At 39.2% G+C, this 13,232-nt stretch overlaps 1 protein-coding gene across 2 annotated transcripts in view; it reads right to left on the bottom strand.

Annotated features, from left to right (window-relative positions):
* Positions 1 to 7,068: 7,068 nt before the first annotated feature.
* Positions 7,069 to 13,232, bottom strand: part of LOC131051857 (RAP domain-containing protein, chloroplastic) — a 59,564-nt gene continuing 53,400 nt past the window's right edge. For both annotated transcript variants that reach the window (XR_009107212.2, XM_057986460.2), the window contains one exon: positions 7,069 to 7,437. Coding sequence is in view for 1 of the 2 variants with exons in the window: in XM_057986460.2 (XP_057842443.2) it covers positions 7,369 to 7,437 (69 nt within the window). In the remaining variant the exon portion in view is untranslated. The remainder of the gene's footprint in view (positions 7,438 to 13,232) is intronic.

Raw genomic sequence — 13,232 nt, 5'->3', positions numbered from 1 at the left:
GATGGATGTCAAATCAATATTTTTGAATGGAGATCTAGAAGAACTTTACATTGAGCAACCGAATGGATTTAGATTGACAGAAGATCCAGATATAATGTGCAGATTGAAAAAGGCATTTTGAGGACTTAAACAAGCACCGAGAGCCTAGTATGCAAGATTAGATACGTATTTGTCTCAATAGAATTTTAGGAAAGATACAACAGACAATAATCTTTATTTCAAAATTGATGGAGATAAAGTGTTGATTGTTATACTTTATGTTGATGAAATTATATTTGGAGGAAATGATAGTTTATGTAAAGAATTTGCTAAGGAGATGTAGAATGAATTTGAGATGTCAATAATTAGTGAGTTGTCTTTCTTTCTTGGGTTGCAAGTTATTCAATCAAAAAATGAAAATTTTATCTCTCAAGGAAAGTATGTGATGCAAATGTTGAAGAAATTTGGTTTTGATGAATGAAAACTATTCCTTTAACTGTTGGATGCAAGTTAAACAAAGATGATGAGTCTCTGAAAGTTGAACAGAAGAAGTATGGATCAATGATTGGCGGATTGTTGTATTTGGTTGCGTCCATACTAGATATCATACATGTTGTTTGTCTGGTAGCTAGATTTGAAGCGAATCTGAAGGTGGCACATGAGCAAGTTGTAAAAAAAAAATTCAAATATTTGAAAGGTACTGTGGACTTTGGACTTTGGTATAGAAAGGGTGGAGATTTTATGTTAAAAGCTTATACTGATGTAGATTGGGTTGGAAATGTTGACCAAAAGAATACTAGTGGTGGTGCATTGTTTTTAGGGGACAAATCGGTCTCCTAGTTCAGTAAGAAACAAGATTTAGTTTCTTTATCTACAATTTACCATAGACAAAAGGTTTGCATAAGATTTATAACTCACATAGAGAATTCACCATCTACAACATTATGTGGGTAAAGGAGACTTTAGTAGTTGTTATGTATATGTGTGTGTTTGTTACCCAAAATCAGGACATAGGCACTAAATCCTAAAGCTACTTATTTCAGATCTAGGCATTACATTGAGGTTGATAATCTTCCATATTCAAAAATCAGCAGTCCTTGTAACCCCTAAGAGGCAAATTTATGAATAAGAATCAATCTTCGTGTGCGTAGGTTTAGTTTTGATTTGAGTACAAATTATTGGTAAATGTAAATTTGACATCACAAACCCACAAACTCTTAGGATTGTTTTCAAAATTGTCATTTTTATAATGGAATCAAACTTGAAATTCGTTGTGGCATCAAAATTGTATATGTTTGCTCTCTGACTTGGCTCAATGCTTATGATTTGTTGATTTCCCTATTGAACATTCATCATTGACTTCTTAACTAAAGAAATAGAAATGGAATTTGAACTCATAGAAATAATTGTACCAATTAGGTTAATAGAAGGGACATTTTAGGCACACAAAACCATTGACCCCAACATTTACTTTTTGGTACTAAGTTTCCCAGTATAAAATGTTTCTTTGATTGGGAACCCACACTTAAAATATCTAACCAATGTTTACAATACAACTTTACAATTCAAGCTAGTTTAGGCAACGATAACGGCCAACCTATGGTGGATAAGGATGATAAGGATAATGAGGAAAAGAATATGGATTCTGAGAGGGAGAAAAACAAGGAACCCAAGAAGGAAACGGCCAAGGATAGTCTGAGTAAGGATAAGGAGAGTGTCGAAGAAGGGTTATTCCTGGATAACCTCAAAAAACTTACTGAGGCTAGATTGGGTTATGACAGATGGACATATGAACTTTTGAAGAACTTGGAAAAAAATGGGAAACAGATGGATGAGAAAAGGAAGGAAGACGACAAGAATCAGAAGCAATGGAAGCAGGACATGGAGGAAAAAGTTAAAAAAATGGCAGCTCAGATTGACTATCTGGAAGAAGGGAAAGTGGCAATGAAAAACTTGTTGGGTATGATCCCGAATATCTTGTCTGTTGTTACAAAGAACCTAGAGGATATTTCTAAGGTCCTCGAAAACTCCAGCTCTCCCAAACCGGTGGTGGACCTTGACATTGATGAAGATGCAATCGAGATTGGAAGCGGGGAAGCTACACTTGGTGGAGCAGCAAAGAGAACTAGGGCGAGTGTTAAGAAAGTTGATGCTGCGTCTGCTAAGGAAATCCCTAATCTTAGGGATAATATAAAAGATTTGTATGGGATTAGCAGTAACTTGGCTAATGCCCTGAAACACATAAATTAGAACCTTTTATGTGCTTTGTCTGGTCTGGCTGGTTATCACTGGCTTTTTGGGGCTTTTAGCTGGTTTTTTCTAGTTGTTTTGTTGGTTTTTCTTATGTATGTTCCTTCTAGTTTCTTAATGCTTTTATCTTGTAAGGACATTTTGTAAAGGGTTTCGGAGCCCCTTCAAAACCTTCTTTTACATTAATAAAAAACTTTACAATTCAAGCCAAATAAATACATAATGTGGCTAAACACATCTCTAATGGTGCACCACAAATAAATATTTATTTTAAATAATTAAAATATTATTTTGTTTTGATTAAACAAGTACGGGAAGGGCTCGAACCCATTACATCTTAGCCATCAAGGCAAATAGAGAGAATCTCACGAGAAGTGAAATTGGGGAAAAAAGAAGATTTTGACAAGAGCAAGAAAATGGTGGGAAACAAGGGTCCCAACCCTAAGCAACAAAATCCTCTTTCAAAACACTCGAAAGTGTAAGGATGAAGGAGAAGGACCTTTCCTCCTCCAACGAAAAATTGTCCAAGCAATATTATTGGACCCAAGTCCCTATTACAATGGGAAACAAGAGGTGATCACCCCACTAGGGGATCAACAACAACAAAAGGGGGGTCAAGGGGCAGGAGGCAGTCATTGGCCTTAGTAGGAGGCAGAAGTTGTGAGGAGGCACCTGAAGCGAGTTGAGTCAAGCATGAAGCAAGAGGAGGCAAAAGTTGTGAAACACCCAAAGCGATTTGAGTCAAATGAAGTATGAGGAACCATAGTAGGGACTATTAGGCACAGCAAAGCCACATTTAGAGCAACAAACTCATTAAGATCTTGGGAAGTGCGGGCCTCAAAAGGAGGAACCTCAATGGTCAAGTGGTCTTCCTTGGCATTCTTCCACCAAGTAGCAAATCATTTTCATCACGAAAGAGATCAGTCCAAAGCTAAGTGACTAGTCACAAAACAAGAATGGCAATGGAAGTGGAGCCCCTCATAGTCCAACAGTTGTGTCCAAAGCCGAGCCCCAACCATCAAAACCACATTCGTGCCACATCCCAGGAAGGGGTTTGGAGATGTAAATGTCAGCTAAAATATGAGTAAAGGTGGAACGACCCATCTGAGAAGTGGACTCATCAACCTTCAAGAAGCGCCCAATTGAATTACCAATAGCCTCATAACAAGACACCTCCCACCGACCTATAGAGCCAATTAGATTGTAAATTTCAAATGGTCGTTTCTCCCGCTCTACCCAACGACTCCTCCCTTGCGTCTGCTGCTCTATGTTCCTATGCAGAGCTGGTGCCTTGGTTTGCTGTTGGTGGGGTCGATGGAGGTTCTCAAGATGACGATGAGTTTCCCCCACTCGTGGTTGCTGCTACCAGTGCTGGTGTTGTGGCTTCTCTGCCTGTTGCATTGGGTGATTCTGCTACTATGGAAGGTCCTCCTACGGTTTTGGGTACTGAAGTCGAGGGTTTGGATGCCAAGATCCCTGTTGGTGATTTTGTTCCTCCCAAACCTCGTGTCTAATCCAGTTCTAGATTTGGATGCCCTTGCGGCTACGGCTGTGACTGTTGCTGGTGTTGTTGATGATCTTCCTACGAGTAATAATGCTCTGCCCAGACCCTTTGTTGGGAAGCGTAGCTTTGCCCGTGTGGCTAGATCTGCTGCCCAGCCTTCTAAGGGGGTTCGTCCTCTTCCTTGTGCCAAGACCTCTCCTGTTGTGGTTTGTGGCTAGGAGGTTGTCGAGAATATTGATTTCGATCAACGCAGCGCTTTGGTCTGTAGATTTGCTGGGTTTTGGCCTTCTCTTTCGAACCTTCATCGTTGGGTGAGTGATTCTTTGAAGCCTCTTGTTGCTCATGGCATTGAGTTTTTCCCTTGTGCTAAAGGCTTTTTCATTGCTTCCTTTACCTCTACTCATGATCGTGATATGATTTTGGGAAAGTTGTGGACTTGAGGGGATCACTCTCTCTCTATTAAGCCCTGGAGTCCTTCCTTCAACCCCCTTACTGAATCTCTCTTTGTTCATCCGGTTTGGGTTAGCCTCCCCAATCCCCCTCTCCATTTCTTGGAGCCCTCTTGTTTTGAGGCCATCGGTAACTCCATTGGCAACTTCTTGAAGGTTGATGATGCCATGTCTCCATGGGTCATTCTACCTTTTCTCGCCTATTAATTGATTTCGACATATCTCTGACCCTCCCCAGGGATGTGGTTCTAATGGTTGGGGATAGGCCTTGGACTAAACCGTTGGATTATGAGGGCCTCCCCTTTCGCTGTCGAAGGTGCTTCTCAATGGGTCACCTTGCTTCAAACTATTCTCTCTCTCCTCGCAGAGGTGCTGCTACTTGGTGGAAGGATGCTACAGAAAATCACTTGACAATTAATGCTTCAGACTATGTTTCGGTTGAATCCTCTCAAGATGAGGTGCCCCTTATTGTTGATGAAGCTTTTGCTGATGTTACTATTGTTGTGGACTCTCCCGCCCCCTTGGCTCCTACTTATGTTGCTCCTGCTCCACACCTTCGCTCTTCTCCTGGCGATTCTACTCTTGTTACTATTCTACAGCAACAGCTTGTTGTTGTTCTGCAGCAGCAGTCTGGCAGTGACTCTGCGAGGTCTTCCCCGCCTAATTTTTCTTTGAAAGTTCCTAAAAATAGTGTTGTCTGGACGATTGTTTGTCATAGGCGAAAGGGAAAATCTACACCCCTTTCCCAACTCCCCCATTGTCAAGTTTTGGGTATTTCTCCCCACTCTTGAGTTGGGTTGGGTTGTTGCTAGTTTGACAGGTTTGTTTGGCCTATCCAACTTTGTTCTTTTGGGGTTTGCACCCCTGCTTGGTCTGTTTAAAATTAATAGTCTTTGGCTATGTAAAGGGTCAATGCCCTAGTTAACGTTGCTTTTTAATAAAAAACAAGACTCCTCCCAAAACTAGAGGGGAAGTTTTGACAATCTAACCCAAACTAAGCACACATGAAGTGGTTTGGTGAGGGGATTGAACGAATTTGACTAGAGTTTAATGAAGAGTGTGCTCTCTCCAAACCCAAAGCTGATCCAACACTAAATTTCGATCCTCATATGAAGCAAACAAAGCAGTGAAGAAACCTTTAGAATAAGGGAAAAGCTCAATCTTCCCAGATACAATAGGCTTCCAAGAAGTAGTGACTCGGTTGTGCAGATCAGGAAGAGAGGGCTAGAGGCTAGAGAAACAACACACCGAGTCTCTTGGTTGGTAGAAGTCCTCATTATTAGCTACATCTTTGCCCCAACTATCATGAGAGAGGACTTAGCACAGGGGAGAGGTTGAAGCACACGTTGAGTGTGAGCCAAACCGGACCTGGTAGCTTGGGCAAAACTACGAGTCCCAGCAGAAGATCCACCTAGGACAACAAGTCTACCACCAAAAGAAACCTTTGGGCCCTTATTGCAAGTAGGAGCCCCCAACATAGGAACAAGAATCTTAGGCTCAAACATACCAACAAGAGCAAAAAACCCTACAAAGAAAGGCTTGCAACCTAAGGCAATAAAGGTTGTGAGTTGAGTCGCAGTAGCAAATAGGGTCATGTAGGAAGGTCCTAGGGCCGCAAGGGAAGACACAAGGGCACTATAGACCAACATAGGAGCAAGGCCGCCATTCAAAACCCAACTAGAGGCAAAGGGGTCGAGCACAGGGACCACAAGAGAGGCCAAAGCGGTTGGACCTACGTGAGAAAAGGCCTCCTTGGTAGACGAGAGAGAAGAGGTAGAAACGGTTGAACCTGCGAGAGCGGGAGACGACATTTCAAAATTCCACATGTTTAGTTAAAATATTTATTTTGTTTTGCAAGGTGTACAACACACTTTTTCTTGACAAAAGAAAATTCAAAAACAAAAGTGATTTGGTGACATGTCCACACCTACACTCAAGAGTCTTGTACAATGATATTTTTAAGTTCAAACATCATTCCTAATATTTTTGGGTTATTAATAGGCATCCCCATTTTGCACCCATGTTTTCTCATTCCCCTACTTTCCCCACTATCTGCTCATGCCGCCACCTCCCCATTCAAAATGGTGCTTGAAAGAACATAGAAATCAATAAAAATGTCAATTGGGTTCTTATCTAGAATCTTGCATGCTAGCCCTCTTAATAGTAGTTGGTATCTACTTTTCTCTTCATTTTATAGTTGAAGTTTGAATCCAAACCCTTAGTTGCTCTAGTTGTGCATATTGAGACTTTTGATGTCACTCTTTGTTTAGCTTTAGACATTAGTTAAAGATCTACGTTATATTATTTACATAAATTAAAATGCATTAAATATTTTTCTAGTGAAGAAAAACTATAATGACGTTTAGCCTCCAAATACTTTCAATAAACTAGCAAAGGATAAAAAAGGGAACACCTACTCTTCAATTATCAAAAAATAAATTACATATACAACAAATTAAAGTAGATAATAGGATACAATGCATTAATTCTTTAGATACCATTCTATTACAAGTAATTTAACAGATCAACATTAAACTTGTGAAGAGGTGGTGACTTGATTATATGCACATGTGCATGTGCATTAATATGTATGCATGCATGGGTAACTTTGTGCGCATATGCATGTGTGACCATGTGGGTGGTTATACATGCACGCACACATATCACCAAATCAACGTGGGATTATTAGCAGTCTAGGCATGATAAAGGAAGGGCATCTTTGTTGGGCTATTTTCATAGGCTGAATCCTTACTATAAATTAGTTATCTCAAGTTCAATTCTCAAATTAGCTAAAAGAATCCTATTAGTAAACAATCATCAACTGGAGTATCCTTAAAAGGTTTTAATGAAAACAAACAATGTTGACTAACCCACAAAATCAGTGCAGAAAAATAAAGGTTGCTTCCATTGTTGAAAAGAAGAGTCTCAGAATACAATATGTTGATGTTCACTCTTTTACAAGGATATAAATCATGCAATATTGTAATACATTTGACCAAGACTTCAAAACTTGTTCAACAAGCAACTTCTTGTATCAATTTTCAAATACAAATAACGCAATGAACTACAAGCTAGCAAGGAAGCCAATAAAAGCATTACCCTTGTAGAATTCAAAGACAGAATTCCAGTAACCATACATGTGCAGGATTAGTTCAGATTGTTTTGCTAGTTGACTCCCAGTCATTTTCACAAAACATTGTTGAGAAGTGTCTTTAAGTACTCCATCTGCTCAGATTCACCAGAAAGTTCTTTCCACTGCACAAAATCAAAGCTTGTCAAAAGGACCTCTAAATGAATCTTACATAAAAGACAGAAGTAAGATCTGGAGAATATTCCCATTAGTGCTTAGGGATTGCAATAAGAGTTTAGTGTCAAATAAAAAAATAACTTGTCCATGTTATGCATTGTTGATTTTCTAATAATAGCTTCTGAAGTACTATGTACCAATATGTGAGCCCCTAAAATATCCATTTCAATTATTTTCTACAAGTGTAATGCATGCAAAAACATGGACTCTGTATTCAAATTGGACAACTAACAAATTCATGGTGTACCAACATTGATATGTGTTTTACTCCTTATCAGTCTCTCTTGGTACTCGAACCAGAAACTATCGAGTTATTCTCCTGTTCACTTCAGAGTTCAGACTTTGACCTCATCTCAATCAAGAGATATGTAAAAACTTTTGTTAACAACTGAAAAGCTATATAGGTTAATTGTATGTGTAGAATTAAAATCTTAAGATAAAACTAAAAAGAGCATTCTGATTTTATAACAGATTGAATTTTATTATCTAGAAATATAAATGTATAAATGAGAGTCATAATATTGAAAGGTTTCTGTCTTATCATGAACTAATTTATTTCAAATGGTGGAGTTATCTGAACAGATAAAATGAGATTTCAACTCAGTAAGTGAAAAAAATCTCACAGAATGCCCTATTTCAATTGGCACACCTTCAAAATGCAAATTCATATGATGGTATTTCCTATTGAATAATAGCGTAATGATGGAATTCAGACATGCCAAGCAACGGTGGCCTCATATAAAATTTAAGTGCTACTAAGAGCTGAATGATTATGCTTTAATCCAATATTGCAAGCTTCAGTTGCTCAAACTCAGCTCAAACCAAAGGAACAAATGGATTCTGTTGAATACTTTTTACATTGTTACTCCACGATAATGTAAAACTTAAAATAGAAATTATATGTTTTTTATTTTTTCTGGTTCTCGCTTCACCAAAGTAGGAAACATGTTCAAAATGGTCATTTTTCTGAAGGAGCCTTCTACAATTATATCCAACATGAAAATGTACTTTGATACCAAGTTTACAAAATTCATTTGAATTCTTGCATGCTGATTATCATTCCAATAGTATTAGTTACCAACTTCCACCCATCATGCTAAGTGCACATTGATCAAAAGATCTTAAGTCATACTGTATTTGTGTGTCAGGAGAGTGAGGGGGTTAGAAAGAGGGTGGATGTATTGAGGTCCTGAGGACCGGGGGCAGTGCAGGTGTGTGTGTGTGTGTGTGTGTGAGAGAGAGAGAGAGAGGTTTTATTAACATTCTGAACTAAAGCCTAGAAATTGCACCATCATAAATGGATATTTCAAGATAAAGTTTAACACACTGTCAGAAAGGTCAAAACTCAAATTTAAATTCTTCCCTTTAAATATAAGATTTCCCATTATAGTAATTGCTAACACAGACCAACAAGCTGAAATTCAAAATTACCAACAGAAACCTTAATAACCGCTAATCTCTTTGATGTTGCAAATAATGATTGCCCTTGTGATTACCTTTTTAGGGGTAATCTTCTCTAGCACTGAGGTTCTTGTAACCACAGATGCAGTAAAAAGATAACAAAATTGACACAAGATAGCATCGACAGTGAAAAAACTCAGCAATGTTGGTAAACAGGCACCCAATGTGGACGGAGTGATCATGAAGGAATCCAGCACAAGATGCTGCCACTTATGAGATAAGATGGCCAGCCATACACCTATCCAACTCCTGCACTCCTCACTCCAAAAGAAATGCTATTCCCCTAAAAAGTTACCCATGTTCTTATCTCCATTGTTTTAAATTGTTACAGAGTTGTCAACATGTGCAGCACATTACTTTAGCACAGTTTCTGGTGGCCTCTGGGACTTTCCTCTATTCGGGGCTTGGGAATTGTCCAAACTTAATAACTATATAAATAGGAGTTAGGAGTCATTAAGCTCATTAATGTGGAAGCCTTCTCATGGATTATTGTATATGGAGATCACCCTCTCAAAATGCCTTAGCCATCATATTTTGACATTTCAACTTCAATTCCTTAATTCAGATCTATTTATTATTTTCTGCTCTATTTTCTTCTTTATGTGTAGAAAAATATTGGTGCTTTTATTAAATGTTTGTTACTTCACTTGCGTAATATAGAAAATCATTACAAGTGATATTAAGGTGGCAATATTGACACTGAATCTGCAGGACAAAAGAAAGACTTGAGGAGAAAATCATACAAGAAGAAGAAGATACAATAAGAGGATCTAGAGCTGGTAAGGAACAAGCAAACGGACCACAAACCTGCTAGAAACCAAATAATCACACCATAAACCAAAGTTCTGGAAATAAGAAGTGTGCTGGATGAAGTGCAGGAGATCATGCAGAAGAAAGGAAAATGTAGTTAGCCTTGTCTTGTGCTGCAGATGTGCCAAAGAGGAGAATATTAAAATCAAGGAAAAGGTGAAATCTCCTCCTACTAGTCCATTAAATCCTGAATCTACCTGTGAATCCTCCAAAGCTACCACACCTACTTCTGTTTCCCTTCCATTACCTCCCCATCCCATCACTTCATCTTCCACTGCATCAAGAAGCCCTTCTATCCATCCATCCAAACTAATCAAACCACTGTATCCTTCATATCCTCTGTTTCAAGGTTTAAACAACTGTACAGAATAGTCCTTATACAAACATTCATCAACCAATTTCACCTCCTCCTTGTAAATGTTATTGCAATTTCCAATTTAATGAACAAGTTATATGCTAGATGGTGTATTTAAATTTTGGTATTATTACTATGACACAAAGAAACAGGACTCGGACTCGGCTCGGACTCGGCAAGGCCAACTCGGACTCGGACTCGGGACTCGGCGTCAAACTTGGCTCCAGACTCGGCTGGACTCGGGATAGTGAAAAACTCAAGAAATTTAGAGATTTTTAAATATTTAAAACTTGTTTCAGACACCCTTTATTGAATACACCTTAAAGACACAATAACATCATCAAACTCGGCTCATTTGATTACATACACAAGTATACATCAATCACATAAGCATAAACGCAAATTGTAGCTGAAGAAAATAACAAACATAGATATATAAATATTGTCAAATGTATACAATATTACAAAACTCATGGAATAAAAAATCCATGTCATCATATGATCATCATCAAATGTTTCATACAAATACCAAAGGTAAATACAACTACAAGTCTATGGCTCAGAGGAGCTGCACCCTCCGGCCCCAGCCCCCGGCGAAGGCGTCTAAGGTAGTGTTGTGACCATTTCACACATCGCCCCATCGCAAATGGGGACCCCCTCTTTTTGCTTGTTTTTCGCTTGTTTTCGCTTTTGTTTTTAGGGTTTTGTTAGTCAGTTAGTTGTCTGGATTTAGGGCTAAGCCTTAGGGTTTTAAATTTTGCCTTTTCAAGCCAAAATCCAGTTATTTTTGAGAGCTTTTGAGCTTTCTTTTCTAGAATGCAAATTTTGAATGCAATGATTTCGCCAAAATGGTCTAATTTCCAATTGGAATGTTCATGCAGAGCTTAAACTTGTCTAAGTGTTGACCGTCAATGTGAATTTTTGTCTGATTGAATATTTTGACCAAATTTTGACTTTTTTGAATTTTGATCCTAGGTATTGGAATTGATTTGTTTTCGCCTCGTGAAGTGTTAAAATGTGAAAAATCTCGTTATTTTGGCCTGTAGGAGCAAAATCGCTCCTGTCCCTCAGTGAAGGACGGGAGCTCATTTTCAAATATCTCATCATCCTTGCAGAGTCCGGACAAATTTTACGTTTGAAGTGGTAGAGAACGACAAGATCTTTCATTTGAATATAAATTGAAGATTTTTATGAGCACAGAAATGCCTCCAGGAGGAAAATCGCCCCTGTCCCTCAGTGAAGGACCGGAGCTACAGTTCAAATTTCGCCTTGTCCTTGCAAGATTTCGAAAACTTAATGATTTGAGGACGTCCGAAGGAAGATACTTTGCCAAATGAATATAATTTGAGATGCAAAAAACGAAGGAAAATGACCTATATTGACTAAATCGCTCCTGTCCCTCTCCAAGGGACCAGGGCGAGGTACCTTGTAGCTCTCGTCCCTCTCCCAGGGACCAGAGCGATTTCCTTCATTTTGCAAAATCCAAACAAAGGTCGGGGCAAGTTTACGTTCAAAAACAAGGGAAAACATGAGATGAACGCATTGAATATAAATTGAAGATTTTTGGGACGTCCATACCAGTGTTAAATGCCTAGTTCGCTCCTGTCCCTCAGGAAGGAACCAGAGCGATTTTTGATATAATTGCCTTTTTTGCAAAATTACAAACAATGTCAAGGCATGGGCGGATAGAGGGAAGAAGGACGAATCCGTTGAATATAAACTTAGAGCATGGCAAAGTGAGATGAAAGCCACAAGGGAAGGATCGCTCCTGTCCCTCTCCAAGGGACCAGGGCGATACAATGGTGATGATACGTCCCTCCAAAGTTCAAGGTCGTCCCTCCAAGGTTCAAGGCCGATCCAAGTCAGGACGAAGGGTGGCGAGGACATTTCAAGGCATTTCCATCAAGCGCAACGTTGCAAAGGTCATCACATGGAAGGATTTGCACTCTAAAGACCTAGATTGCTCCTGTCCCTCTCCAAGGGACCAGAGCGATATCTACATAATGGCGTAGATTTCAAAAGGCAAACAAGTTTCAAGTTACCAAGAGGGTCGAAAGGACATCATTCCACGCAATGAAGATAATTGCAAGTTGGTGCAAACAAGAACAAGCACATAATGATGAACTTCGCTCCTGTCCCTCAGGAAGGGACCAGAGCGATGTTGGATGTATTGATCATTTCATGCAAAATTCACGTAAGGACAATATATTGCAATGTTCTGGAGGGTCCATGGTATGACAACAAGGTGATAAACAAGAGTTTTGAACGTCCAAACATCGCCAAATGGTGTAAAGGCCCCAGATCGCTCCTGTCCTTTGGACAAGGACCAAGGCGATACTATCAAAACACTCACGTTCCTTCGAAGATCAAGGCAAAATGAGGTTAGGGAGTGCGAAGGACGACATTTGGAGGACATTGCAAAGAGGATCGAAGTTTAAAAGTCGCCAAGATCAAGGAGAAATAATGGATCGCTCCTGTCCCTCTCCAAGGGACAAGGGCGATGGTCCCTTTAATACATCCAAACACATAATGAAAGCAAATGGAAATAAGCGCAAAGGACACAAGCAATGATATTTCGAAGGTCAAAGATACAAGATGAACATGAAGACATGGAGATCGCTCCTGTCCCTCTCCAAGGGACAAGGGCGATGTTAGATAGAACACATGATATTTTTGAAAATCACGTTAAGACAAGGACGCACAAGGTTCTAAATGGCATCTGGAAGATAATACAAGGAAAGGATCGTACCAAAGTGGAGAATTTCAAGCAAAGAACTTAGGATCGCTCCTGTCCCTCTCCAAGGGACCAGGGCGATAATGGTCATGGGATGCATTTGCTCGCACAAGAAAAGAAATCCAAGTTCGAAGGACCACCAGATGATCGATTTGGGACGTGGAAATGAAGGAGTTGAACGTTGAAAACGCAAAGATCTAGACCAAAATCATGGATCGCTCCTGTCCCTCTTCAAGGGACCAGAGCGATGAGGTACGTCCCTTTATTTTCATATTTTTGGCGCCAAATTAAACAATTCAAATTTTCTTTAAATGCTAAATCAATTTAAAAAATTAAAAATCCATTTTTTATTGGCATTTAATATGGCGTTAACATTTATTAAT

Source organism: Cryptomeria japonica, chromosome 3 (assembly GCF_030272615.1).
Source record: "Cryptomeria japonica chromosome 3, Sugi_1.0, whole genome shotgun sequence".
Lineage (NCBI taxonomy): Eukaryota > Viridiplantae > Streptophyta > Pinopsida > Cupressales > Cupressaceae > Cryptomeria > Cryptomeria japonica.
The sequence above is the reverse complement of the archived record's forward strand: the minus strand, read 5'-3'. Positions and strand labels throughout refer to the sequence as shown.